Raw genomic sequence first — 23187 nt, 5'->3', positions numbered from 1 at the left:
CAGAAAGTGCCTCTATGTGCTAAGCCATCTTGGTAGCCCCATATGGCTGCCAAGTTGGGTGGGTGGTTTTAGGGATAACTAGTTGGCCACAGTATTTTCATAATTCAAGTTATAAACAATTTTAACATAGAAAAAATACAATCACCCCTTGCTCTGAGTACCAGTTTTCTGAGACAGGGTCTCATGTAGCCTAGCCTAGCCTTCAATTTGCTATGACCCTTGCCCTCTCAGTCTTTTTGCCTCTACCTCCCAAGTGTTGAAATCACAGGAATGAGGTATCACATCCCCAACTAGAATAGTCCCTTAACTGGTTTTTCTTTAGAAGCACACTCACTCCCCTTACCTTCCGGAGTTCAACTGTTACTTCATTTCTGTGTCTTCGCATTGTCTAAAGAGAAAAATAAAGATTACATTAGTATCAAAATATTAATTCTGCCAATATACAAACTGGTTTCTTTTTTAGAACCAACTTAATCTTGTTTACACAATTTTTTGAGGATTCATTTATTTTATATACATGTTTACCTGAATGTATGTCTGTGTGCCACATATATGCAGTGTCCATAGAGGTGAGAAGAGGGCACTGGTCTCCCAGGACTATAGAAGGGTGTGAGCCACCCTTTGGGTGCCAGGAATTGAACCTAGATACTCTAGAAGAGCAGCCAATGCTCTTAACTACTAAGCCATCTCTTCAGCCCCCACATTTAATATTATAAATTAAAAAATGACCCATATATTTAATCTGTTTTTTGAGACTGCATCTCACTACATTGTAGTAATATATTATTAATGATTTATTAAAGCATGCCTAAGGATTCAGGAAGCAAAGTCAGCCACAAGCCATAGAAGCCAGGCATACAACTTTAATCCCAGCAGCCAGAAGCTAGGAGGTAGTGGTACACACCTTTAATCCTAGGACTCAGGATTAAAAGGTAGAGGAATGTCTGAGTTCAAGTTCACCTAGATCTACAGGCTGGTCTTAAATTCAAACTCCTACTTCAGCTTCTTCCAAATTCAAGATCATGTGCCACTACACCTGATCAATACTGTGTTACCTTAAGGTGTGTTACATTTGTGTATGCTGCATTTGTTTAACTCTGTGAAGCTGTGATTCTTTGCCTGTCTAAAACAACCTGATGGTCTAATAGAAGAGCTGGATGGCCAACAGTGAGGCTGGAGAAAGGATAGGTGGGGCTGGCAGGCAGAGGGAATAAATAGGAGGAGAAACCTGGGAGAAATAAAGAAGGAACGAGATGAGAACAAGGAGAGGAGGATGCTAGGGGACAGCCATCCAGCCACACAGCCAGCCACGGAGCAAGAGTAAAAGATTTAGAAGAGGGGAAAGCCCTAAAGGTAGATGCAGTAATTTAAGAAACGCTGGCTAGAAATAAGCCAAGCATAGACAGGGCATTTATAAGAAATAATAAGCCTCAGTGTCATGATTTGGGAGCTGAGTGGCAGACCCCCAAAAGAAAAAGAGTAAAGAGTGATGAAAACAAACAACAGATCAACTTTTTACATAATTTATTGTAATTAGCTAAAAAGCTGACATTGTGCCAGGCAGTAGTGGTATTATGTCTTTAATCCCTGTAGGGAAGTAGAGGCCAGCCTGGTTTACAAAGTGAGTTCCAGGACAGCCAGAGCTACACAGAGAAACTTGTCTTGGGGGTGGGGGTGAGGAGAGGCGGACATTTTTTTATCAGACATCTGTTGGCTGATTCGTATAAACTGTGAGGTAGCTTAGCTAACAGTAATCTATTCTATCTAAATTGCACCCAGGATTGTGTGTGTGTTGTGTTGTTATTGTTGTTGTTGTGCATGCAGAGTTTTATCCTCTCTTTTGTGTATTTTCTGTAGGAAATTACTTTCTCTTGTCTTGTCTGTTGGCAAATACCACAGAAAGCAGAACGATCACCTGTAATAACTTTGAGTTCTAAGCAAGGAGGTGGCATTAAATTCTCTAGGAAGAAATTGTACACAGAATCAAAAATGCCTACACCTTCATCCATAAGCTACCTCATTCTTCCAGTAAATTACAGTTTTGCTTAAGCCAGTCAGATGAGTCTTATAACCAATGAATGTATCTCTTAACTACTCATATGTTAAAGGAACATGTTGTTTTCTGGTTACAACCTTGTCCCATATGAGCGGCTGCCACATGCTTCTCTAACATGCCTTCTCTACCATGACAGAATATATCCCCTCAATCCATGAATCAAAATAAACTCTGCCTCCTTAAGTTACTGCATTCGGGTTCTTGGTCCTAGTTGCTGTAACAACCCATGTGATACAGACAGGCTGTTGGAATTGGTTTGCAAGAGAAATGCAAAAGAATTTAGAAATAGGTGCTAGCAAGCAACTGGCCATTCTGTTAGGAGCCTGTGAAATTAAAATATCAGCAGAAATACAGACAGTAAACACTATGTTCATAAAGTGCCATAAGGGAACAAAGATTCTACAAGAACTGGACCAAAAGCTATTCATGTTTCAGTCTGGCAAAAGGAAGGAAGGAAGGAAGGAAGGAAGGAAGGGAGGGAGGGAGGGAGGGAGGGAGGGAGGGAGGGAGGGAGGGAGGAAGGAAGGAAGGAAGGAAGCATCCAAAGAGGAGGCCATGTGTGCTGCAAGGATAGAGCTGTAGAGTGCAGCTACCCAAAGCCCAGTGGGATCCACACAGGGGTTCAGGTGCCAGACAAGGGCTGCTGGGCTTGGCATTCACCCTCAGGGTTCAGTTTTTTGGTCTTTTCCATGCTAGGTCTCCATTCTTCCCTTTGGAACAGGAGTATTTATTCTGTGCTACTGTAGACTGAAAGTTCATTTCTTTTTAATTCTACAGGAACTCACAGTTAAGAGATTACTTGAGTCTCAGAGAAGGCTGAATTTTTGAACAAAGCTGAAAATGTAAACTACAGGGGCTTTCAAAGTTGAGCTGAATGCATTTGACCTTGAATCTATAAGGAGACAGTAACAGAATGTTATGGTGTGAATATGAAATATCCCCTGCAATCTTATGTGACTGCTAAATTCAGTATATCACTATTTAACTTTCTAAACAAGTCAGAAATTGGCAGAATGAACTTAAAAAGTGGTCCAACTATATATACCTCAAATGACTCTTTTGGATCTAAAGACAAAGATGACTTTTAAAATACTTTATTTTATTTTAAAAGAGCTGCTCGAGTAAGGGTTGGAGACAAAACAAGGAGGAAGAAACAAAGCAAAGAAACTGATAAGGGCTGGAGATATGGCCCAATGGTTAAGGGCACCTGTTGTTCTTGTAAAGGACCCAGATTTGCTTCCCAGCACAATACAGACACTTCACAACTGTTCCAGGCAATCCAATGCCCTGTTCTGTCATCTGTCGATGTTGTACACATGCGGACACAGACACACGGGCAAAACACTCATACATAAAATGAAAAACAAAAAAAAAAATAAATAAAAATGGATAAAACTGAAGGGAAAAAAGAAAAGGCGGATTAAACAAAGCTCTCATTCTCTCTGAAAACAAAATCAGCATAACTGACAAAATACAGAAAGAAAAACACAGAAAGTAAAAAAGAAAGGAGTACATAAACTACTTATACTAGAAATCAAAACAGCAGTAACACAGAGTGGGTAACATCACAAGAATAAAAAATAACTGGAAACACATAAATTTGTTAATTTAGATAAACTGGATGAGCTTCTGAAAAACAAAGTACTATGTCTTATCTAACAGAAAATTAACAATACTTTCTTATCAAATCAGAAGATTTAAATGGATAAATTTTCTAATGTCTGGGGGGGAAAATCATAGCATCTGTTGCCCTTTCCAAAAATAGAACAAGGTAGTAGTAACAAGAGTACTGCAGCCAATATTCCCTGTGAGTATAAATGTGAAAACTCTTACAAAAAAAAAAAAAAAAAAAAAAAAAAAAAAAAAAAGCCAAATAATATTCCATACCAGGGGTTTTACTTCCCAGGTTTTTACCCACTGTCAAATGCATCTAAAAACATTAAATGGGGGCTGGGGGTGATGGGTCAGTGGGTAAGAATGTTGGTTGCACAAGCATGAGGACTTGAAATTAAAACCCCAGTTCTCATTCCTGACACACAAACACAAACCCTTGGCATAGCCATGCATGTCTGTAGCCCCAGCATGATTAGGAGGTAGAGACAGACTGGCCTCAGCCACTCAGTAGCCAGGCAAGCTGAAATGACCAGTTACAGGTTCAGTAAGAGACTCTGTTTCAAGGGAATATAAAAGCAGACAATAACAAGAACAGAAGATGTTAGGTCCTCCTCTGGCTCCTGCTTAGAGGCCAATAAGAATACACATGCATACACAAATGTGAATGCATACAAATTCAATGGATAAAAGTTACAAAATAAACTATTCTGCACCATTTTGAGTAGCATGATAAAATGTCACCCATCATACAAATCATCCCTTTGTTCAGCCTGGTATTTACTTAACACCATGTTAGCTGTCACATTAAGTGTGTAGCATTGCACTGTGTTCAGGTAACCCTTACAGAATTCCAATGCTGTATCAAAATGATCAGCTGCCTTCATTCACCACACCTCACTTCATCTCATCATGTAGGCTGTGAACCACCTCAAATCATCATCACAGGAGTAAGTACAATATGATACAGTATGTTGGGAAAGAGGTAAGCCACATAAAAATTATTACAATATACTGTTACAGCAGTTTCACTATTGTTAATCTCTTACTGTTCCTAATTTGTTCATTTAAACTCAGATCACCAGTGTTTGTATCTAGGGGGAAAGTAAGTTATATACAAGGTATAATACTATCCATACCATAGTTTCAGGCACAAGTAAAGGTCAGAGGACATAGTTCCTGAGAATATGGGGGGAGGGGGTAAATATGACATAATGATATACTATACAAAATGAATTATACACCATAACCAAGTAGACTTTATTCCAGAATCCAAAACTGGTTCTATATTTAAAAACCAATCATTGTGAATCATATTAATAAACAAACATCATAAAAATATTTGATAAAATTTATACCCAGCTGGGCATGATGGCACACACCTTCAATCCCAGCACTCAAGAGGAGTTAGAGGCAGGCTGCTCCTTGGGAATTCCAGGACAGACAGGGCTACAGACCAAAATTCTGCCTTCAAAACAGAACAACAAAGACTAAATGTACTCATAATAAAATCTTTCAGAAAAACAGCCAGAGGGGAACTTCAAATCAAACAAAAGAACTACAAAAAACAAAAACAAACAAAAAAATCCAAAACTATTAACATAACTGCAAGCACAAGTCTCAGTATTTTCCTCCAAAGACTGAGAACAAGACAAAGATTACACTTTCACAGTTCTTATTCAACACCATAATGCCAGGAGTTCTTGGCAGTAAAATAAGGTAAGAAAAGGAAGTAAACACACATAATCAGAATGCAACAACAAAACAGTCCTTATTTGCAGCCATCATGATTGTCTATATAGAAACCTCAAATAACCTACAAAAATTTCTGAATCTAACTGGTAATTTCAACAAGGTTATAAAATAAAAAATAAAAATACAAAACTATACATCTACATTAGCAATAAAAACAGTGAAATTTAAAATTAGTTTTAGCCTTTGAAAAATGTACATATCCAGGATTATACAAGCTATACTAGAGCCTCACAGACAGAAGCACATTTTAAGTGGCAGTAAAAAAACAGACTCCGGCACCCAAAGGTAGATGTTTATCTGCTAGGCCTGACAAAGGTGAGCCATAGACACTGGGCATGCACCTTTCTCAAAGAAATACGAATATGTGCTATGTTAGTTAGGAAAAACAAAGAGGTACTAAGGATATTCCTGAGTGGACACGAGTGCTTGCTTGCTGTGTAAGTAGGAAGACCTGAGTTCGGATTCTCAGCACCCACATAAAATGTCAGGAGTGTCTCCCTGTATCTGTAACCTCAGCACTGGAGTATTGGGTGGCAGAGACAGGAGGATCACTGGCACCTGCTGGCCAGCAGCTGAGCTAAAAATCAGCATACACGAGGTTCAGTACCAGACCATCCCCAAGGATATGGCAAGTAACTATAGATTAGAACAGTTACACACATGCATACACATGCACACAAACAAACACATGTACACACATAAACCCTACATGTACACCAAGTGAGCCATCTCCCAAGCACCTCAGACTGTTAACTTTGTTCCATCCAGTGGGGCACAAGAAAGACCACAAGGTGGAGAAAAGGGCAGTTAGCAAGGCGGCTGTAGTCAAATCAAGCTGGATTTGTATGATCCAAAAGTACATAAACAAAACTTACATAAAGAAATTACACAAAGCCAGTGATGGTGGTACACACTTTGAATCCCAGCACTCAGGAGGCAGAGACAGGCAAATCTCTGTGAATTCCAGGTCAGCCTGGTTTACAAAGCTACACAGAGAAACCCTGTCTCAAAAAACCAAAAAAAGAAAAAAGAGAAAAAAGAAATTTTACAACACCGATAAAAAGAAATCATTGGAGCTGAGAGATGGCTTAGTGGACACAGTGTTTACCATGTAAGCAGGCATATCTGAGTTCAGCACCCTTGAATTTACATAAAGGCTGGGTAAGGTATAAATCTATAATCCTAGCACTCCTAAACAAAACAGAAGGAAGGCAGAGACAGGAGAATCCCCAGAAGCTCTGCATATGCAGCAGGAAGAAAAGGGGACTGCCTCAAACAACCTCAATACCCAAGGTTGTTCTCTGACCTCCAAACCTGTGTGCATATCCCTCCCGAACTCCTCTCTGTCACACCTGTGAAGGTGCACACATGCACACACACACACACATACTCTCTCTCTCTCACACACACACATACACACACACACCACTTCTTTTAAGTTCAAAATGAATCCAATTATATAAATAAATGAAGAAGCATATATTATTCATGTATTAGTAGTGGGAAAAGTTAGTTCTTCCCATACTCATACAGGTTTATAGAACAATTCATATTAAAATCCCTGGGATTCGCAGTCGGACAGGCGCGGAGAGTCTTCTGGAAGGATTGCCACGATGGCCGCCCAGGGAGAGCCGCAGGTCCAGTTCAAGCTCGTCCTGGTGGGCGACGGTGGCACCGGGAAGACGACGTTTGTGAAGCGCCACTTGACGGGCGAGTTCGAGAAGAAGTATGTAGCCACCCTGGGCGTGGAGGTGCACCCGCTCGTCTTCCATACCAACAGAGGACCCATTAAGTTCAACGTGTGGGACACAGCCGGCCAGAAGAAGTTCGGGGGCCTGCGCGATGGCTACTACATCCAAGCCCAGTGTGCCATTATAATGTTTGATGTAACATCAAGAGTCACTTACAAGAATGTACCTAACTGGCATAGAGATCTGGTACGGGTGTGTGAAAACATCCCCATTGTATTGTGTGGCAACAAATTGGATATTAAGGACAGAAAAGTGAAGGCAAAATCTATTGTCTTCCACCGAAAGAAGAATCTTCAGTACTATGACATTTCTGCCAAAAGTAACTACAACTCTGAAAAGCCTTTCCTCTGGCTTGCCAGAAAGCTCATTGGAGACCCTAACTTGGAGTTTGTTGCCATGCCTGCTCTTGCCCCGCCTGAGGTGGTCATGGACCCTGCTTTGGCAGCACAGTACGAGCATGATTTAGAGGTTGCTCAAACGACTGCCCTCCCGGATGAGGATGATGACCTGTGAGAAAGTGAAGCTGGAGCCCCGCGTCAGAAGTCTAGTTTTATAGACGTCCTGTGACGTCAGCGGTGCAGCGTGTGTGCCACCTTATTTAGCTAAGCAGATCGTGTACTTCATTGGATGCTGAAGGAGATGAATGGGCTTCGGAGTGAATGTGGCAGTTAAAACATACCTTCATTTTTTTTTTTTTTTTTTTTTTGGACTTGCATATTTAGCTGTTTGGAACACAGTTGTTTCCTTCCTGAATTTCAAAGATAAGACTGCTACAGTCACATCACACTATTCAGTCAGTGGTGAAATCTTGTTTGTTACTGTCATTCCCATTCTTTTTGTTTAGAATCAGAATAAAGTTGTATTTCAAATAATCTAAAAAAAAAAAAAAAAAATCCCTGGGATTCTCCTATGCCCTGACAGACAGATAAACAGAAAAGTTTGTGATGGCACCAGATGTTGGCAAGATGAAGTTTCATATATTGTTGGGGAATATACAACAGAACAATATTTCAAAAACAATTTGACATTCTTAAACTAAACATGCAACACAGGACCCAGACAGTGAACTTGTAAGCATTTATCCCAGGAGAAAGCAGCTTATTTTCCTAAGAAACCTGTACCCCTATGTTTAAACAGCTTTACTCCTAGTAGTCAAACCAACAAACCAATATTTTCCACACTTAAACTGTGACACACCATGGAACACTGTTCTAAGCCAGTAACAAGTGCATAAGAAAGTCAGAAAGTGAGATTAAAGAGCTTCAGGCTAATGACATAATTTGGATAAATATTCCCCAAAGTACCCTAGTCTACGACATTACTGATAAGCAGAATCTAGTGGGAGAAAAAAGGGCCATTAGGGGTGTGGCCTCTCCCTAACAACTTTTTGCTTATCTCCTGCCAAGAATGAACAGGCCCTTCCTCCACCACATACTCTCAACTAATATACTCTGTGGCCACAGGCCCAAAGGCATAAATTCCAACTCTGAAACCATAATCTAAATAACCCTGTCCTCCTAGAGGTTGATTATCTGAAGTACTTTGTCATGGTACAGGAAAGCTGATCAACAATTTAAAAACAGACTTCAAACTCTTATCAATTAGTCTCATGTAGAATCCCTGTGATGTTATATCTGGTTGTCAATTTATTAGATTCGGGTATGGCCGGGTAGCTGGTAAAGCACTAATTATTCTCAGCGCTTAGGTAGGCATTGAGTTCATTCCTCTCCAGGTGGCTTGGCATTTCTACATCAACTCAACTGTCTAGGGTATGTCTGTAAGAGTGTTTCGAAGGACAGTACTTTTGGTAAGCTGAGTGGAAAAAAATAAACTGTCATCAACATAGGTGGGCACCAGCCAATAAGCTGGTCATCCATGTAAAACAGAAATGATGGAGAAAGTTTAGCCTAGGTCTGGGTGTCTTCCTTCTCTGCCTTTGAGCACATTCCTTATCCTCTGGACCCACAGTAGTACACCTGCCTTTCCCTTGCCTCCCTGTCAAGAGCCTACAGCTTCAGTCTGAGCAACATCCAGCTTCCCTGTTTTCTACACTGCAAAAACCACTGTGGAACTTCTCAGCTTCCAAATGAAGCCAATGGCCTTATTGTATCTGCTTTCAGCTGTATCCACGTTTATGCCGTCAGTTCTGCCGCTCTAGAGATGCTACAATACACCTCATTTGGAAATTCTCCAAACTTATAAAGTATGTAATTTCAAATAAGTGAAACCTGAGCACACATTGAATAGATGAGAATCTAGAGGAACTGAAGTTTGGGTGTGTGGAGAAAAGAAGTGTGACAATGCCACTGCAAGGTTTTAAGAAACCTTGTATTTTTAGTAAAAAATCATTTTCTTAGTAATAGAACCAGTAACTTCTGGGAAAAGTTCTGTTCTGATACAGCTGCTTTTCCATAATAACTACATCTTGTTGGGGGGTGGGGTTAATAGCTGCTGAACTCATGGACAGGAACAGTATCAGTTTAAGCCTGAGGAAAAGTTCTAAGACCAAGTGACAAGAAAGTTATGATGATAAACAAAACACCCATTGCATATTGGGAACAGAAATAAGTCCCATCCCAGATGAAAACTGCAGAGCTAAACACTAAGAAAATCATTTAGTAAGAACTTCAAAGTGGCGCCAATAGGCTGTTTCTAACACAGGCAGATGAGCATGCTTACTATAGAAAAGCAGTCTCCAACAACCAATCATGTCCCTAGATGCTAGGAAATAAATCACAACAAACAGAACCATAATCAGAAATCAGGATGAATAGCAAGAACCACAAGAGAATGCAAGCTCACCGTTTTTGGATCTGGAATATAATCTAAAATTAAGTTATAAAATGTAAATTGACTATAGCAAGCATTTAAATTTGAGACACAATTTAAAATATCAGGGCGTAAGAAGTGATCAGAAATAATAATTTTGAAAAACAGAAAAATCACAAAAAGCTGAAATACAGTAATAAAACTCAAAAGTACCAATCTATCTATTAGTTTTTATAGATTTGAAGAGATTTAATACAGATTTTGTGAACTAAAATAAGTCAGAAGAGAGGCATAGGATGGCTTGGCAGGTAAAAGCATTTGCCACCTAAGTTCAATCCCTAGAACCTGTAGAAGCATGAGAGGTTCTTGCACTCACAGATAGATGGGCATTGGGGAAACCAGGAATGTTAAACACAGAGCTGCCTCTTCAGAGGAAACGTGTACAACCTGTTTTCCATGAAGAAGGCTGGGAATGGGTAAACTCTGCATTATCTATTATCTGGCCACATCTGGCTCCCCCAGACTTTTACAAACAGGATTAAAGATGGTGTATAATGATGAAAGCTACATCTGGCTTCCCCAGAATCTTACAAACAGGAATGGAGATGGTATACAGCCTGACAACCTCTGCACTATCTTATGTGCATGCCAAGACCACAGCAGATCCTCCCCTAGGCCCACAAGATGCACATGTAGTATGGAAGAGGGGCATATACTTTGAAAAGAGTTTCAGTGTAATTATGCCTCAAGCTTTATTGTGCATATAGGATGCTACAGCAAGAAACGTTTTTCCAAATTGTACTGTAATTAAATATTTAAATATGCCTAAAATAAACTTCAGACTCCAGAAGTTTAAACCAACACCAGCTACCCAGTAATGTGGAATCAGACTTCCTTCTTGCCTCGTGCAGTCAACACTGCTGGCTGTGGTGTTTGCTGGGACCCCTTCACAAAGACCCACATGGTAGGAGAGAACCAACTCTCTCATACTGTCTTCTGATACACACACATACACACACACACACACACACACACACACACACACACACACACACTCAGTAAATAAATAAAAGTAAAAAAAATTAGTAAGTTAGAAAGAACAATCAGGAGTTCAGTGTAGAGATGTATGCCTGTAACCTAAGTACTGTGGTGGCTAAATTAGGAGGATCCTAAATGTGGGTTATATACTGCGATTCTGTGGAAAAAGGGGAGGAGAGGAAAAAAAGGGAAGGGAGATGAGAATGAATAAACAAAAAAAGAAAAGAGGGGAAAAAATGAGGGAGCAACAATTAGTAAATATAAGACACAACGACAGAGAAAAACAGCAGGTTTAGAAAATTACAACATCCTGTTTATTCAAGATCCAAAGAGATAAAAGCAATGAACAAAATCAACATTTAAAGAAACAATAGCTAAGAATTTACAATAAAGATAAGAAAACCACATTCAAGAAGTCAACAGCCTAGTCCTCAGGAGGCAGAGGCTGTGGATCTCTGTGAGTTCACGGCCAGCCTGGTCTACAGAGTGAGTTATCAGATAGCCAGAGCTCCACAGAGAAAACCTGTCTCAAAAAGCAAAACAAAACAAAACCAAAAAAAGCATTAAAAAAGAAGTCAACAAACTCTAAGTGCAAAAACAAAACCAAATGCACATGGATAGAGCATCAGGCTGTAGTGCACGAAAGGGAAAGTATCCTAAAAGGAGCCAGGGTGAAATAACTATATCCAAAAAGGTATCATTTTATTTGCTTATAATTGGGCTTTATAAATTGTATATTCTATTGGTCTAGTTTTAAACAATTTTACATTTTAAAAGAAATGGCCCTTAACAGAAATTGATTTTAAAACAAAAGTATCAACTTAGAATAAAAACATAATGTTGGCATAGACTCTCAGATGACAAACCTAGCCTAAGTCTACACTGACAATAAATCAATCAGTTCAGAAAGGCACAGATCACAGCAGGAGTCACACAACTGTAAGCAAGCCAAAAATTAAAACAATACTACAATCTATGAATTGAATGAATAAAAACTGTAAACACAAACAGCCACAATATGCTTGTTCCTTGGCATATCAACTGTTTCCCAAGCATTGTAACTAGAGTGTTTAAATTTTACTTGAGGAAAGGAAGTTGAAAGACAAAATCATTTCCAGCTTCAATTTGGCTTTTTAGACTGTATAAGGACACAAAGCTGCCCTCTCCAGTAGTAACAGGTAGAAGACAACTGCTCTGTGTTGTGGGGGGGCCCTTTAAGGACCTCCACCAAGGAAGCATTCATGCTTCATGGTATTCATGACAAAGGTACTTCTGAAAAGCAATAAAAGTGGGAATTACATCCCACTCCCTAGATTGGGAGGTTTGTATAAATCTAATAGAAAAGACAATGGATCTTTACAGCTAACATTAATAAAAAGACAAGCGGCACTATTAAAGCATGGCAGATATGTTAGTCATTTCTCCAAAGAAGAGAGACAATGACCCATAAACACATCAGAGAATGCACATGAAAACCACCTGAGATGCTGCCTATGAGACAGTTGAATTTTTGAAAGCAGGTCTAGTGTTGCAGCTAGTAGTAGAGCACTTGTCTAACATGTGCAAAGCCCCGTGGTCGCTATCTAGTACACAAAGAGAAAAAGCAGGTATGTGTTGGAACTAAACTAAAACCCATCAACAAATACAATGTACCATATTCAGTAACAATGTAGCAACAAAAAAGGAATAAAAAATACATGCTAGTAACATCAAGAACTTTGCGTCACATACTGTACTCACAGTTCTATAAATATCCAGAATGGCAATCTACAGGTAGAAAGATGAACACTTCTTAGATACAGGGGAGTGGGAGACGTGGGAAGGAGGGACAGAAAACAGCAGGTGATGGTGAAAACACTTTAACATCAGTTGTGACATTTTACAACTCTTGGAATACATCAAAGCCACTGAGTAACAGACAATAAATGAATGGCCTGAATAGTATGTGAATTAAAGCTCCATAATCACTTATTGTGATTTATATCTCAGTTAAGTATAATATCTCCAAGTGTTCACTAAGATGTGGAGCAATTAATAATTTTGTTTGTAAAATCACTTTTCAGCAACACTCTAGTAAAATTTGGTAACACTAAAAATCATCCTAAAAGACACTGTACTGTGTTTAAACTCTTCATACATGTGCCACATGACATATTTAAACAGTTTGAGGGCATCACTGGTATGTAACAATAAAACATAAAAACAAAATTTAACACAAGAACACAACTTTTAAAAAAATTATTTATTTATTATGTGTACAGTGTTCTGCCTGCATGTACATCTCATTATAGATGGTTGTGAGTCACCATGTGGTTGCTGGGAATTGAATTCAGGACCTCTGAACCATCTCTCCAGCCCCCAAAACACAATTATTTAACAAGAATTAATGAACCTTTTCTTCACATTAGTTTTAGGGAAAAAAACCCCACAAAATTATTCAATATTGTATTTCAGTATAGAAGCATATGATAAATCAAGAGACACAAAATAATAATTTTTTAAAAATTATGATGGGTGTTTACTTCTAGAAGGGAACAGTAACAGAGGAAAATACTAGCTTACTGGTTCTAGTTCTGAAATTAGGTGCTGGATTCATGGAAATCTACTTTATTATTGCTTCAAGAATTATTGTCTATGTGACCTATTTTGTGTATAAAATATCACATGACTTTTAAATATTCAAAGGAGAAAATAGCAATACTAATAATACACCACCATACATCTTGAATTAAACCTGTGCTCTGGGCTTGGGGACAGCACTTACCTAGCACATGCAATTGCTACCGTACACCTTACACACTGGGTTTAACACCCAGTACCCAAAAGGTCCAAAAGAAATGCATAACAAATAGTGATCCACTGATGCTTTTGCCCAGTCATACCAACAAGCTACAGCCATCAAAATACAAAGCAATGGTAATAGGCACCCATTATAATTCAATTCAAAGTATAGTCCTAAACAAACAAACAAATAATAACAACAAACCCTCATCAATAATACTAACACTTCTCTGGCATTATCTTCCTATGCTACACCTATCCCAGAATCCTATGGCTTATTAACTACAGACTACTGGCTCCAATCCACAAGTCTGGAGCATTAAAAAAAAGCACAGTTTTTAAAAATATCTCAGTACTGAAAACAAACCAAAACAAATAGATAAGGACATAAAGTATATTCAATACTGAAAGTATAAAATTTAATGTGAAGCTCCACAGTTTCCATTGCAAATGCCTTTTCTAACTGTTCGAGACTGGTCTGGTTAATTTCTATGTGTGATGCTTTTATTTTATTTGCAAGGTTATTTATTTTTGGTAACAAAGAAAGCTCATAAAATTTGAAGATAAAAATTTAAAAACCAACACAAAAATTAACTCAATTAAAGATGCTGATATTGCTAATTAGGAGTCACACATTTATTTTTAATTGTGTGTATATGTACTATGTCTTTGGGAGGTATAGTCATGATGAGTACAGGTGCCTGGAAAAGTCAAAGGCGTCTGATCTCCCCAAAGCTAAAGTTACAACCAGCTGTGAGCCACCCAATGTGGGTGCCAGTCACTAAACTAGGATCTGCTGCAAGAGCAGCCAAGTGCTCTTAACCACTGACTGGACCATTTCTTCAGCCTCAAAACCTCCTTCTGAGAAAACAGAAATTGTCATATAGTAGCAACTATTTCAACTTCCTATCAGGCACCCCAAACATCCTGTTTCCTTTCCTCCTACGGAAAACACAGAGCAAGGGATGGTTAATACTCCAACTCTAATTCCCTCTTGTCACCTTATGAATTATCCCTCCTCCTTTGTCATCCTTATGCCCCATCATCGTAAGTACACCAAGTTTCATTAAAAATTAAGTATTCTCCAATTTTTTACTGATTACTGCCCTTATTAGTCAAATTTCTTTATAAAGCCATCCACACTTCATTTCATTCTATCCAAAATTCCACTAACACTATTCTTGCCAATAACATCAGCAACCTTGCAATTGAGGATCTCAATCTTTATTTGGGTTGCATGTCTGCAGAACTCTGTTCAAGTCATTCATTTATTAATTTTCATTTCCCTGACTTCCATAATACCATACACCTGACTTTCTTTCCTTTTGGTCTTCCTCTTCCATCCATCCAAGTTGCTCTTCCCTAAACTGTATCAAAAGCCCATAGGCCCTAAAAATCCATTCCAGGCTATCATATATGCCTTCAATGGCAATAACCACAGACATTCTGGATGTTTCCAAATAAATTCTGAATTGCACTGTTTTATATATATATACTTTCTACACAGTTTATGAACAGAACACATTTATTAGGACACATCTAGCTAATTTTCTAATAAACAGAAATATGTCTCCAGAGTTTAATCCATATCAAAATATGAAAACCCTAGTTCCTTTGAAATCTAATTCACCCATCTTAAGTACCTAAATTTAGTACTTATTAGTACTTTACTAAATATTCCCATCAATACATAAAGACACCTTGTGTTCTTTAACAGTCAGTCCCCGTGTCATAAAAACCAATAATCTACTTTGGGGCTCTACACATGAACAGAAGATTTCAGATCTGAAATCCACACCTGAATCATCCCTTCAAGTGCAGCTTCCTTTAAATAAACTGTTCTATTCATGCAAACAGATTTGGGAGTTTTCCATATGCCCAATAACCATAAGGAATTTAGGCCTATAGTTCTCATCTGAGCTAAGGTGGATCACCACCCAAACATGGCCACAAATCCCATGATATTCCAAACTGAACTCATCATTTTCCTCTCATCTCATCCATTTTGCCCTATCTGTAACAAAAGAGAGATGTTAAACTATCTAAAAAGTGTTTCTGAGAAATGATAAACATTAATAAGAGCAACTGTCACTTTTACAAAGTAGGTAATTATCAATGTTTATTATCCCCTTTTGTTCTCCACAGGAGGCAACTTGGATTTCCATCCAATTTGAGACCCCATTTCTTATGCTCATTAAATTTTTCATCTTGGTGGTTTTATTTTTAATTTTTAGTAAACCTGCCTGGTCTTTTTTAGTTTCAATGTCTGCATACTACTTAGATTTATTTCCTTGTGTGTTTCATATTTTCAATTATGAACTTGGAATTGTCTGTGTTTTTTCCTTGTGATAGTAAGACTATACAAAATTTAAAACATTTAGCTTCTAAGGGTAACTAAAACAAAAGACAAATGATGTAGAACCTAAATCCCAAAATACGTAATAATCTAAATATATATTCATACACCATACAACAACACACCACATATCTGGTGCTCACTCCATTACAGAAACGAAAAATTCCTATCATCTACTGCCAAGGTCACCAGTGTGATGTTGATGTCACAATGTGTGCTGGCTAGTTTTTATGTCACCTTGACACAAGCTAGTCATCAGAGAGGAGGAAATTGCAATTGAGAAACTGTCTCCATTAAGATACGTTGTAGGCAACCCCATTGGGCATATTCGTAATTAGTGGTTAATGAATGGGGTGGGCCTAGACCATTGTGGCTGGTGCCACTCTCTGGGCTGGTGGCCCTGTGTTGCATAAGAAAGCAGACTGAGCAAGCCATAAAAAGAAAATTATTAGGCAGCACTCCTCCATGACCTCAGCTCCTGCCTCCAGGTTACTGCCCTGGTTGAGTTCCTGTCCTGACTTCAATGATGAACTGTGATGTGGAAACTTTTCCTCCCCAGGTTGCTTTTGGTCACTGAGTTTTATCATTGCAAGAGTAAATAAACCTAGCACCCTGCCAGGTGGATGGTGGATATAGTATATACAACTATATATGTATTGTTCTCTCTCTCTCTCTCTCTCTCTCTCTCTCTCTCTCTCTCTCTCTCTCTCTCTCTCTCTGTGTGTGTGTGTGTGTGTGTGTGTGTGTAAGTACACTGATACTTATTGGTAACAAACAAGTACATTACTGGCCTTATGAACTTATTTTACTATAATTTTTTTAGTGTACTCCTTTTATTTATACTTTCACTACTCATCTGAGAACTCTCCAGATGGCCTTGACAGATGTGGGAAGGCCATCCTGATCACCCTGACTGTGGAAAGGGCCCTCTGGTAGCAGAGAATAAAAAGAGTCTATCAGGAAGATCTCCTGCCTTCTCTGGCTGTCCCTCTTACACTGAGCTGATCTGCCCTGTGGTTGCTGCTGTTGCTGATACCTTCCCTGCTCTCACAGGGGTATGGTTAAGCTTTCATTGAGGACTTGGGACTAGTGGCTCTCCAAGAACCTTCCCAGCTTCGGAAGCCAGAATGGGACTGCTGAGGTACTACCCTTGTAGGCTGAGTAACTAGAGACTGCCTCTACCCCTGTAACACGAAAAATAAAAGATCCAGAGATTGATATTGAGGCTCAAGTTTCAAGCTGAATATCAGAAAAGCAAAGCAGCCAGCCACTAGTTCTCAGCTCTAGCTCAGACTGAAAAGGCTGCCTCTCCTCAGTGTGGCTAAAGAACAAATGCCTCTCTTAAACCTTGCTTCTGTCTTATATACTTCCTTAATGTTGGGATTAAAGGTGTGAGCTACAATTTTCTTTTAGACTGATTCACTCTTGTACAGATCTGGGTGGCCTTGAACTCACAGAGATCCATCTACCTCTTAATCCTGAGTCCTAGGATTAAAGATGTACCACCACCTCCTAGCTTAAAGATGTGTGTCTGGCTTCTATGACCTGTGGCTGACTTTGCTTTCTGAATCCTCAGGCAAGCTTTAATAAATCATAAACATCTGATCACACACCCCTGCCCAGTAAAAGACAGCTACTGTGGGACTACTTGACTACTGAGGCACCACCCTCAAGGACCTTCAAACTATCAGGTTCTCAGCCTCTCAGGTGTATGTTCTGTTGTCACCACTTTAAAGCTGATTCATAAATAAATCCCCTGGTTCTGTTCCTGTAGAGAACCCTGACTAAAACAGCGGTAACATACCAGCAGCAGTCTCATACACATGTTTACCAGCTCTTGACCTGAAGAATCTATACTGTGTCACTGACCATACCATCTATTTCACAGAATGACAATATTAGCTAGCAATACATGTCTCAGAACATGTTCCTGTAGTTAAGCAACACAACTGGATATTTGGTATATATTACATTAAACTTAATTATGTTAAATTGTCTTGCTTTGTTATTAAATTTTTATTGTAAAGAACTTGTAAGTAAGTAGACATCATGAAATGACAAGTCACACCGATAGTCTATACATCTCAGTGAACTACTTCCATACAGTTAAAACAGCCAATCTGAAACTGGAGCTACACTGTGGGTTCTACACTATATATTTCCAGTATACTTGTGCTAGCTAGTTTTATGTTAAATTAACACAAGTTGGAGTCATTGTAGAGGAGGGAACCTCAATGTGGAAAATGCCTCCATGAGATCATGCTGTAGACAACCCTGAAGAGCACTATCTTAATTAGTGACTGATGGGGGATGGCCCAGCCCGTTGTTGGTGGGGCCATCCCTGAGATGTGTAAGGAAGCAGGCTGAGCAAGCCATGAGGAGCAAGCCAGTAGTAAGCAGCACTTCTCCATGGCCCCTTCATCAGCTCTTTCCTCCAGCTTCTAGCCCTGTAGCTTCTAGCTAGTCCTTCAACAACAGAGTACAATATGGAAGTATAAGCCAAAGAAATCCTTTCCTCCCCAACTTGCTTTTGGTGGTGATGTTTCATCATAACAATAGGAACCCTAACTAGGACAATATTTTTATAAACTTGTCCACCACGCACAGTTAAAATGAGAAAAACAATTAGAAGTCCATCCTCTTCCATGCATGTAGGGTGTCCTACACTAAAATTACCCTTTCTTAGTGTAAAAATAATCTTTTTTGTTGTTGTTGTTGTTAAAAATGGTGTTACAGTGTCATCTGTGGAAGATAAGCATCATTTTGATCCAAAAGGCATTGTCTACTATGAGAAATTAAGAAGCAAATAGCCACCTTCAAGCCTCTTTGGTCCATTCATTATAGATTAAAAACAACAACAAAAACAAAACAAAACAAACATAGCAGTGATGCATGCAGTTAATAATATCTCATCAGGACCCTGAAAGCATGTCAATGTGCAATCTACTATAACTCCACTGCATCTCTGCTTAGACAATGACCAAAACTGAAAACAGAGGGTGGAGAGGGAGAGGGGAAGAGATGGAGGGAGAGGGGAGGGAGAGAGAGGAGGAGGAGGAGAGAGAAAGAGGGAGAGAGAGGGGGGGGGGAGGGAGAGGGAGAGAGCACGATTCCTTTAATAATTAAGATCTGGGGATTGGGGAGATGTCTCAACAGTTAAGAACATGGCATCTCACATCGGCAATTCTGGTCCCAGGAGATCTGGGACCCTCTTCTAAACTACTCCAGCACCAGATACTCTGTGTCTCATACAGACTGTGTCTCAAGAATTGAAAATCTTACAGCAGCATCGTGGGATAACTTAATTCAAGAAATGCTAATCAAATTAGAAATAGAACAAGCACAAAGTGTGATTATTAAAGGTGCAGAGATAATTCGGTGTTTTATAAAAAGCCGTTGCAGCTCTTACAGAGGACCTGAGTTCAATTCTCAGCACCCACATTAGATAGCTCACAATTGCCTGTACCTCAGATGAGGGGTGGACTCTAACTCCAATTTCTGGCCTCCCTTTCCCCTCCCCCTCACACACAAATAAAAATTAAAGAATTATAGTGTTCTTGTCATCTTGAATAGGGACAGCTTCATGATGTACACATATGACAAAACATACAGTTTATCCTTACATGCAGTTTATCATTATGTTAATTATCTTTCAATACAGCTACTTGGAAAATAAAGCTTGGTAAATGATTCCTGATGCAAAATGGGGGGAAAAAAACAAACAAAAAAAAACCCCCACATATACTGTGCAGGCTATAAGCTAGAGCCATCTGAAAGGAGGGAACCCCAAATGAGAAAATGCTACCCTTCACAAGATCCTGTATTTTCTTAATCAATGATTGATGCTGGTGGGCTCAGCCCGTTATGGGTGGTGCCATCTCTGGAGAGTATTCTGGGTTCTATAGGAAAGTAGGCTGAGCAAGCCATGAGAAGCAAGCAAGTAAGCAGCACCTCTGCACAGTCTCTGAATCAACTCCTGCCTCCAGGTTTCTGCCCTGCTTAAGTCCCTGTCCTGACTTCCTTCCTTCAATGGTGGACTATGATGTGGAAGTGTAAGCCAAATAAGCCCTTCCTCCCCAACTTGGTTTTTGCTCATAGTGTTTCATCAGAGCAACAGAAACCCTAACTAGGATATATACCCAAATACTTTCTTAGGCATTAAAGTCCTGACAGTGGACAGATGCCACAGTTGAGCAGCAAGAAGATGGTGGCAGTGGGGTGACTAATATAAGGAGCAGTGCAAATTCTCACTGAAATAGGCCACGAAGGCCTTCTGCACCCACGGTATATTTCTGGAGACTTTCTGACTTAATTCTTTGTGATGTCATTCTTCAGCTGAGTGTTGAAGTAATGAATGAATTTTACTAACATGACTGTACCTTTAAAACCCAAAAGCTCTCAGGAAATCATGAGAGCTGTCTGCTGTGATGCTTTCTTTGAACCCACAGACTTTTCTAGACTCCTGATGATTGTCAAGTTGAACCTTCTGTAAAAAGTTGAGAATGTATCAAGAAGAAAGCACTGTCTTTGGGGTCTGGAGAGTTTGGGGGCAAGGTCTCACTATACAGCATGAGCTGCCCTCAAATGCAGTGACCTTCCCTGTCTCAGTCAGTCAAACAAACAGTAATGCCTTTTGCTCCAGTTTGTCTAAAAACTGTTGCTGGCTCTGTATCTGCTATTTCCAGTGCTATAATTTGGTGGTGTTTACAACTGGATCTAGATTTAGGATGCACTCAATTTTTTTTTGGAAGAATCTGAAATATGACAAACGTCTTCATAATCAGACCTAGCTCAACTTCCACTGTGTACCAAGTACTAACATATATTAACTTAGCTAATATCAAGGATGATCAATGCAACATGAAGACATGAGTAGGTCTACCTCTCTTTAGCTATATGACCTTGGACCAGAGAACTCAGTTAAGAAACAAGGATAATATAATCATTATCTCTGAGCCAGGTCTTCTCCAAGAGCAGTTAAGTACTCTTTGACTATTGAGCCTTTTCCCCAGCCTCCCAATAGCTCTTTAATAAACATATATTTTTAAAAATTGTTATTTGCTGTACAGTTAGATATATCTATACAGATCATTCAAGTTGTGCCTGATCCTTCTACTCAGTTATAATGTGAATACCAACATCAAATAATGTACCTTACATACAAAAACATGAAAGAAGCTCTAGACTATATATACCACAATTAATTTGTTTCAACTTTCAGACCTCTTTCACCTTATATTAAAAATGCTGAGGGCTTATTGTGGTGGCACATGCCTTTAATTCCAACATTCAGGAAGTAGAAACAGGCGACTTTCTAAATGTTCAAGACTAGCCTGATATACATAGTGACTTCTGAGTCAGCCAGGGCTATACAGTGAGACTGTGCCTCAAGAGGCAAAGAAAGAGAAATCAAAGAAAATGCTGGTTTTTGCTGGAGACAGAAATAGATCCTGAGTTCAAGCCCCAGCACTAATAAGTGCTGCTCTTACTTGTTCCTTACAGTCTGTCTTAGTTATATGAAAAGTAATTATAGTTCAAACAGACATTCTGCTATGCTTTATTTGTGTCCTGTTTGTCTTCTTACAGGATGAGTAAGTATCTGAAGCAATCACTAAATGCCTACACAGGCTTTTCATATTAGGTTTCCCCATTAAAGACTGCCATCTGCAACTGAATCTATTCAGAACATTCTACCACTAAAGGCCCCGGCATTCATGCTGTGTACACATGGGCTTACGTGGTACCACTGCATATACACAGACTGCAGTTGGACAGGATCTGGCGGATTTTATACATATTGTTTGGGCTTACTCCCTTTCCAGCACCATCTTTTCCAGGATTTCCACTGTTCTATCTCTAGAACTCCAGTTTTATAGTTTAAGCCACTAATATGTGCGCTTTGTCCCAAGCAGCAGGATTTAGGGAACCCCTAGACAAAACCCTACTAACTTATAATTTCACCAAATAGCTGTTTGGTTTAAAAAAAAAAAAATAGGACCTATTCAAGGTTAAACACGCTTTTTATACTCCAGTGCTTTAAACTGTTTTAAATAAAATTTTTATACAAGGGATGGAAAATTTAAGCAACTATTAGTCAATCACTGGCAGTCAGAACTCCATATGCTACTTTGACTAAATAAACCAAAATGCCTTTATTATCTGTTGTCTTAGTTAGGGTTATTTTTGCTGTGACACCATGACCAAAACGCATTGTATTTCATCATGAAGGAAGTCAGGACAGGAACTCAAACAGGGAAAAGCCTAGAGGCAGGAGCTAATGCAGAGGCCAAGGTGGAGTGCTGCTCTACTGGCTTGCTCCTCATGGTTTCTCAACCCACCTTCTTATAGAAGCCCAGGATGGCAACACCAACAAAAGGCCGGGTCCTTCCCCATCAATCATTAAGAAAATGCCCTACAGGCTTGCCTATACCCCATCTTATGGAGGCATTTTCTCAATTGAGGCTCCCCTATTTCTGATGATTTTAACTGTGCCAAGCTGTGTTGCCCCGGCTGGACTTGAATTCCCCACCTTCCTGCTTCCCCTTGAGCACTGAGATTCCCAGTATGCACAACTAGGCCTAACTATCTTTTTCCTTTTCATAATAACTGCTTTTATTCACTTATAATTCATAACATAAAATTCGACCTTTTAAAGTACAATAAATAATAAACTCACTATTTTAAATTATTTGTTGTTGTTGTTGTTGTGTGTGTGTGTGTGTGTGTGTGTGTGTGTGTGTGTGTGTGTGTGTGTGAGATGAGGGGACACATATGCCACAGCATGTACGTGGAGGTCAGAGGACAACTCTGTGGAGTAGGTTCTCTCCATCCACCTGAACATGGGTTTCAGGCTGCCACACTTGCAATGCCAAGTGCCCATATTTACTGAGTCAACTCACTAACTTCAGCATTTGCTTTATGAGACAAAGTCTCTCACTGAAACTCTATTTTACTAACTTTGCTAGCCTGGCCAATGAGCTTCAAGATCTGCCTTTCTCCACAATTCCAAACTCAGGCATTCATGCTTCTGCAGCCATCTACTCAACCCTTGGCTGGTATCTGTGGAATTC

At 39.4% G+C, this 23187-nt stretch overlaps 2 protein-coding genes across 2 annotated transcripts in view; one reads left to right on the top strand and one right to left on the bottom strand.

Moving 5' to 3' along the window:
* Kpna3 (karyopherin subunit alpha 3) overlaps nucleotides 1–23187 on the bottom strand; it is a 66619-nt gene that overhangs the window by 28604 nt on the left and 14828 nt on the right. The window contains 1 exon segment of the mRNA XM_051195554.1: nucleotides 344–388. Within this exon segment, the coding sequence (XP_051051511.1) occupies nucleotides 344–388 (45 nt within the window).
* The window catches only part of LOC127230298 (GTP-binding nuclear protein Ran), a 1116469-nt gene continuing 1100278 nt past the window's right edge, over nucleotides 6997–23187 (top strand). Inside the window, exon 1 of the mRNA XM_051195558.1 lies at nucleotides 6997–7690. Within this exon, the coding sequence (XP_051051515.1) occupies nucleotides 7036–7686 (651 nt within the window). The 5' untranslated portion in view covers nucleotides 6997–7035 and the 3' untranslated portion in view covers nucleotides 7687–7690. The remainder of the gene's footprint in view (nucleotides 7691–23187) is intronic.

Source organism: Phodopus roborovskii, unplaced genomic scaffold (genome assembly GCF_943737965.1).
Source record: "Phodopus roborovskii unplaced genomic scaffold, PHOROB, whole genome shotgun sequence".
NCBI lineage: Eukaryota > Metazoa > Chordata > Mammalia > Rodentia > Cricetidae > Phodopus > Phodopus roborovskii.
This window is presented reverse-complemented; position numbering and strand designations above follow the sequence as displayed.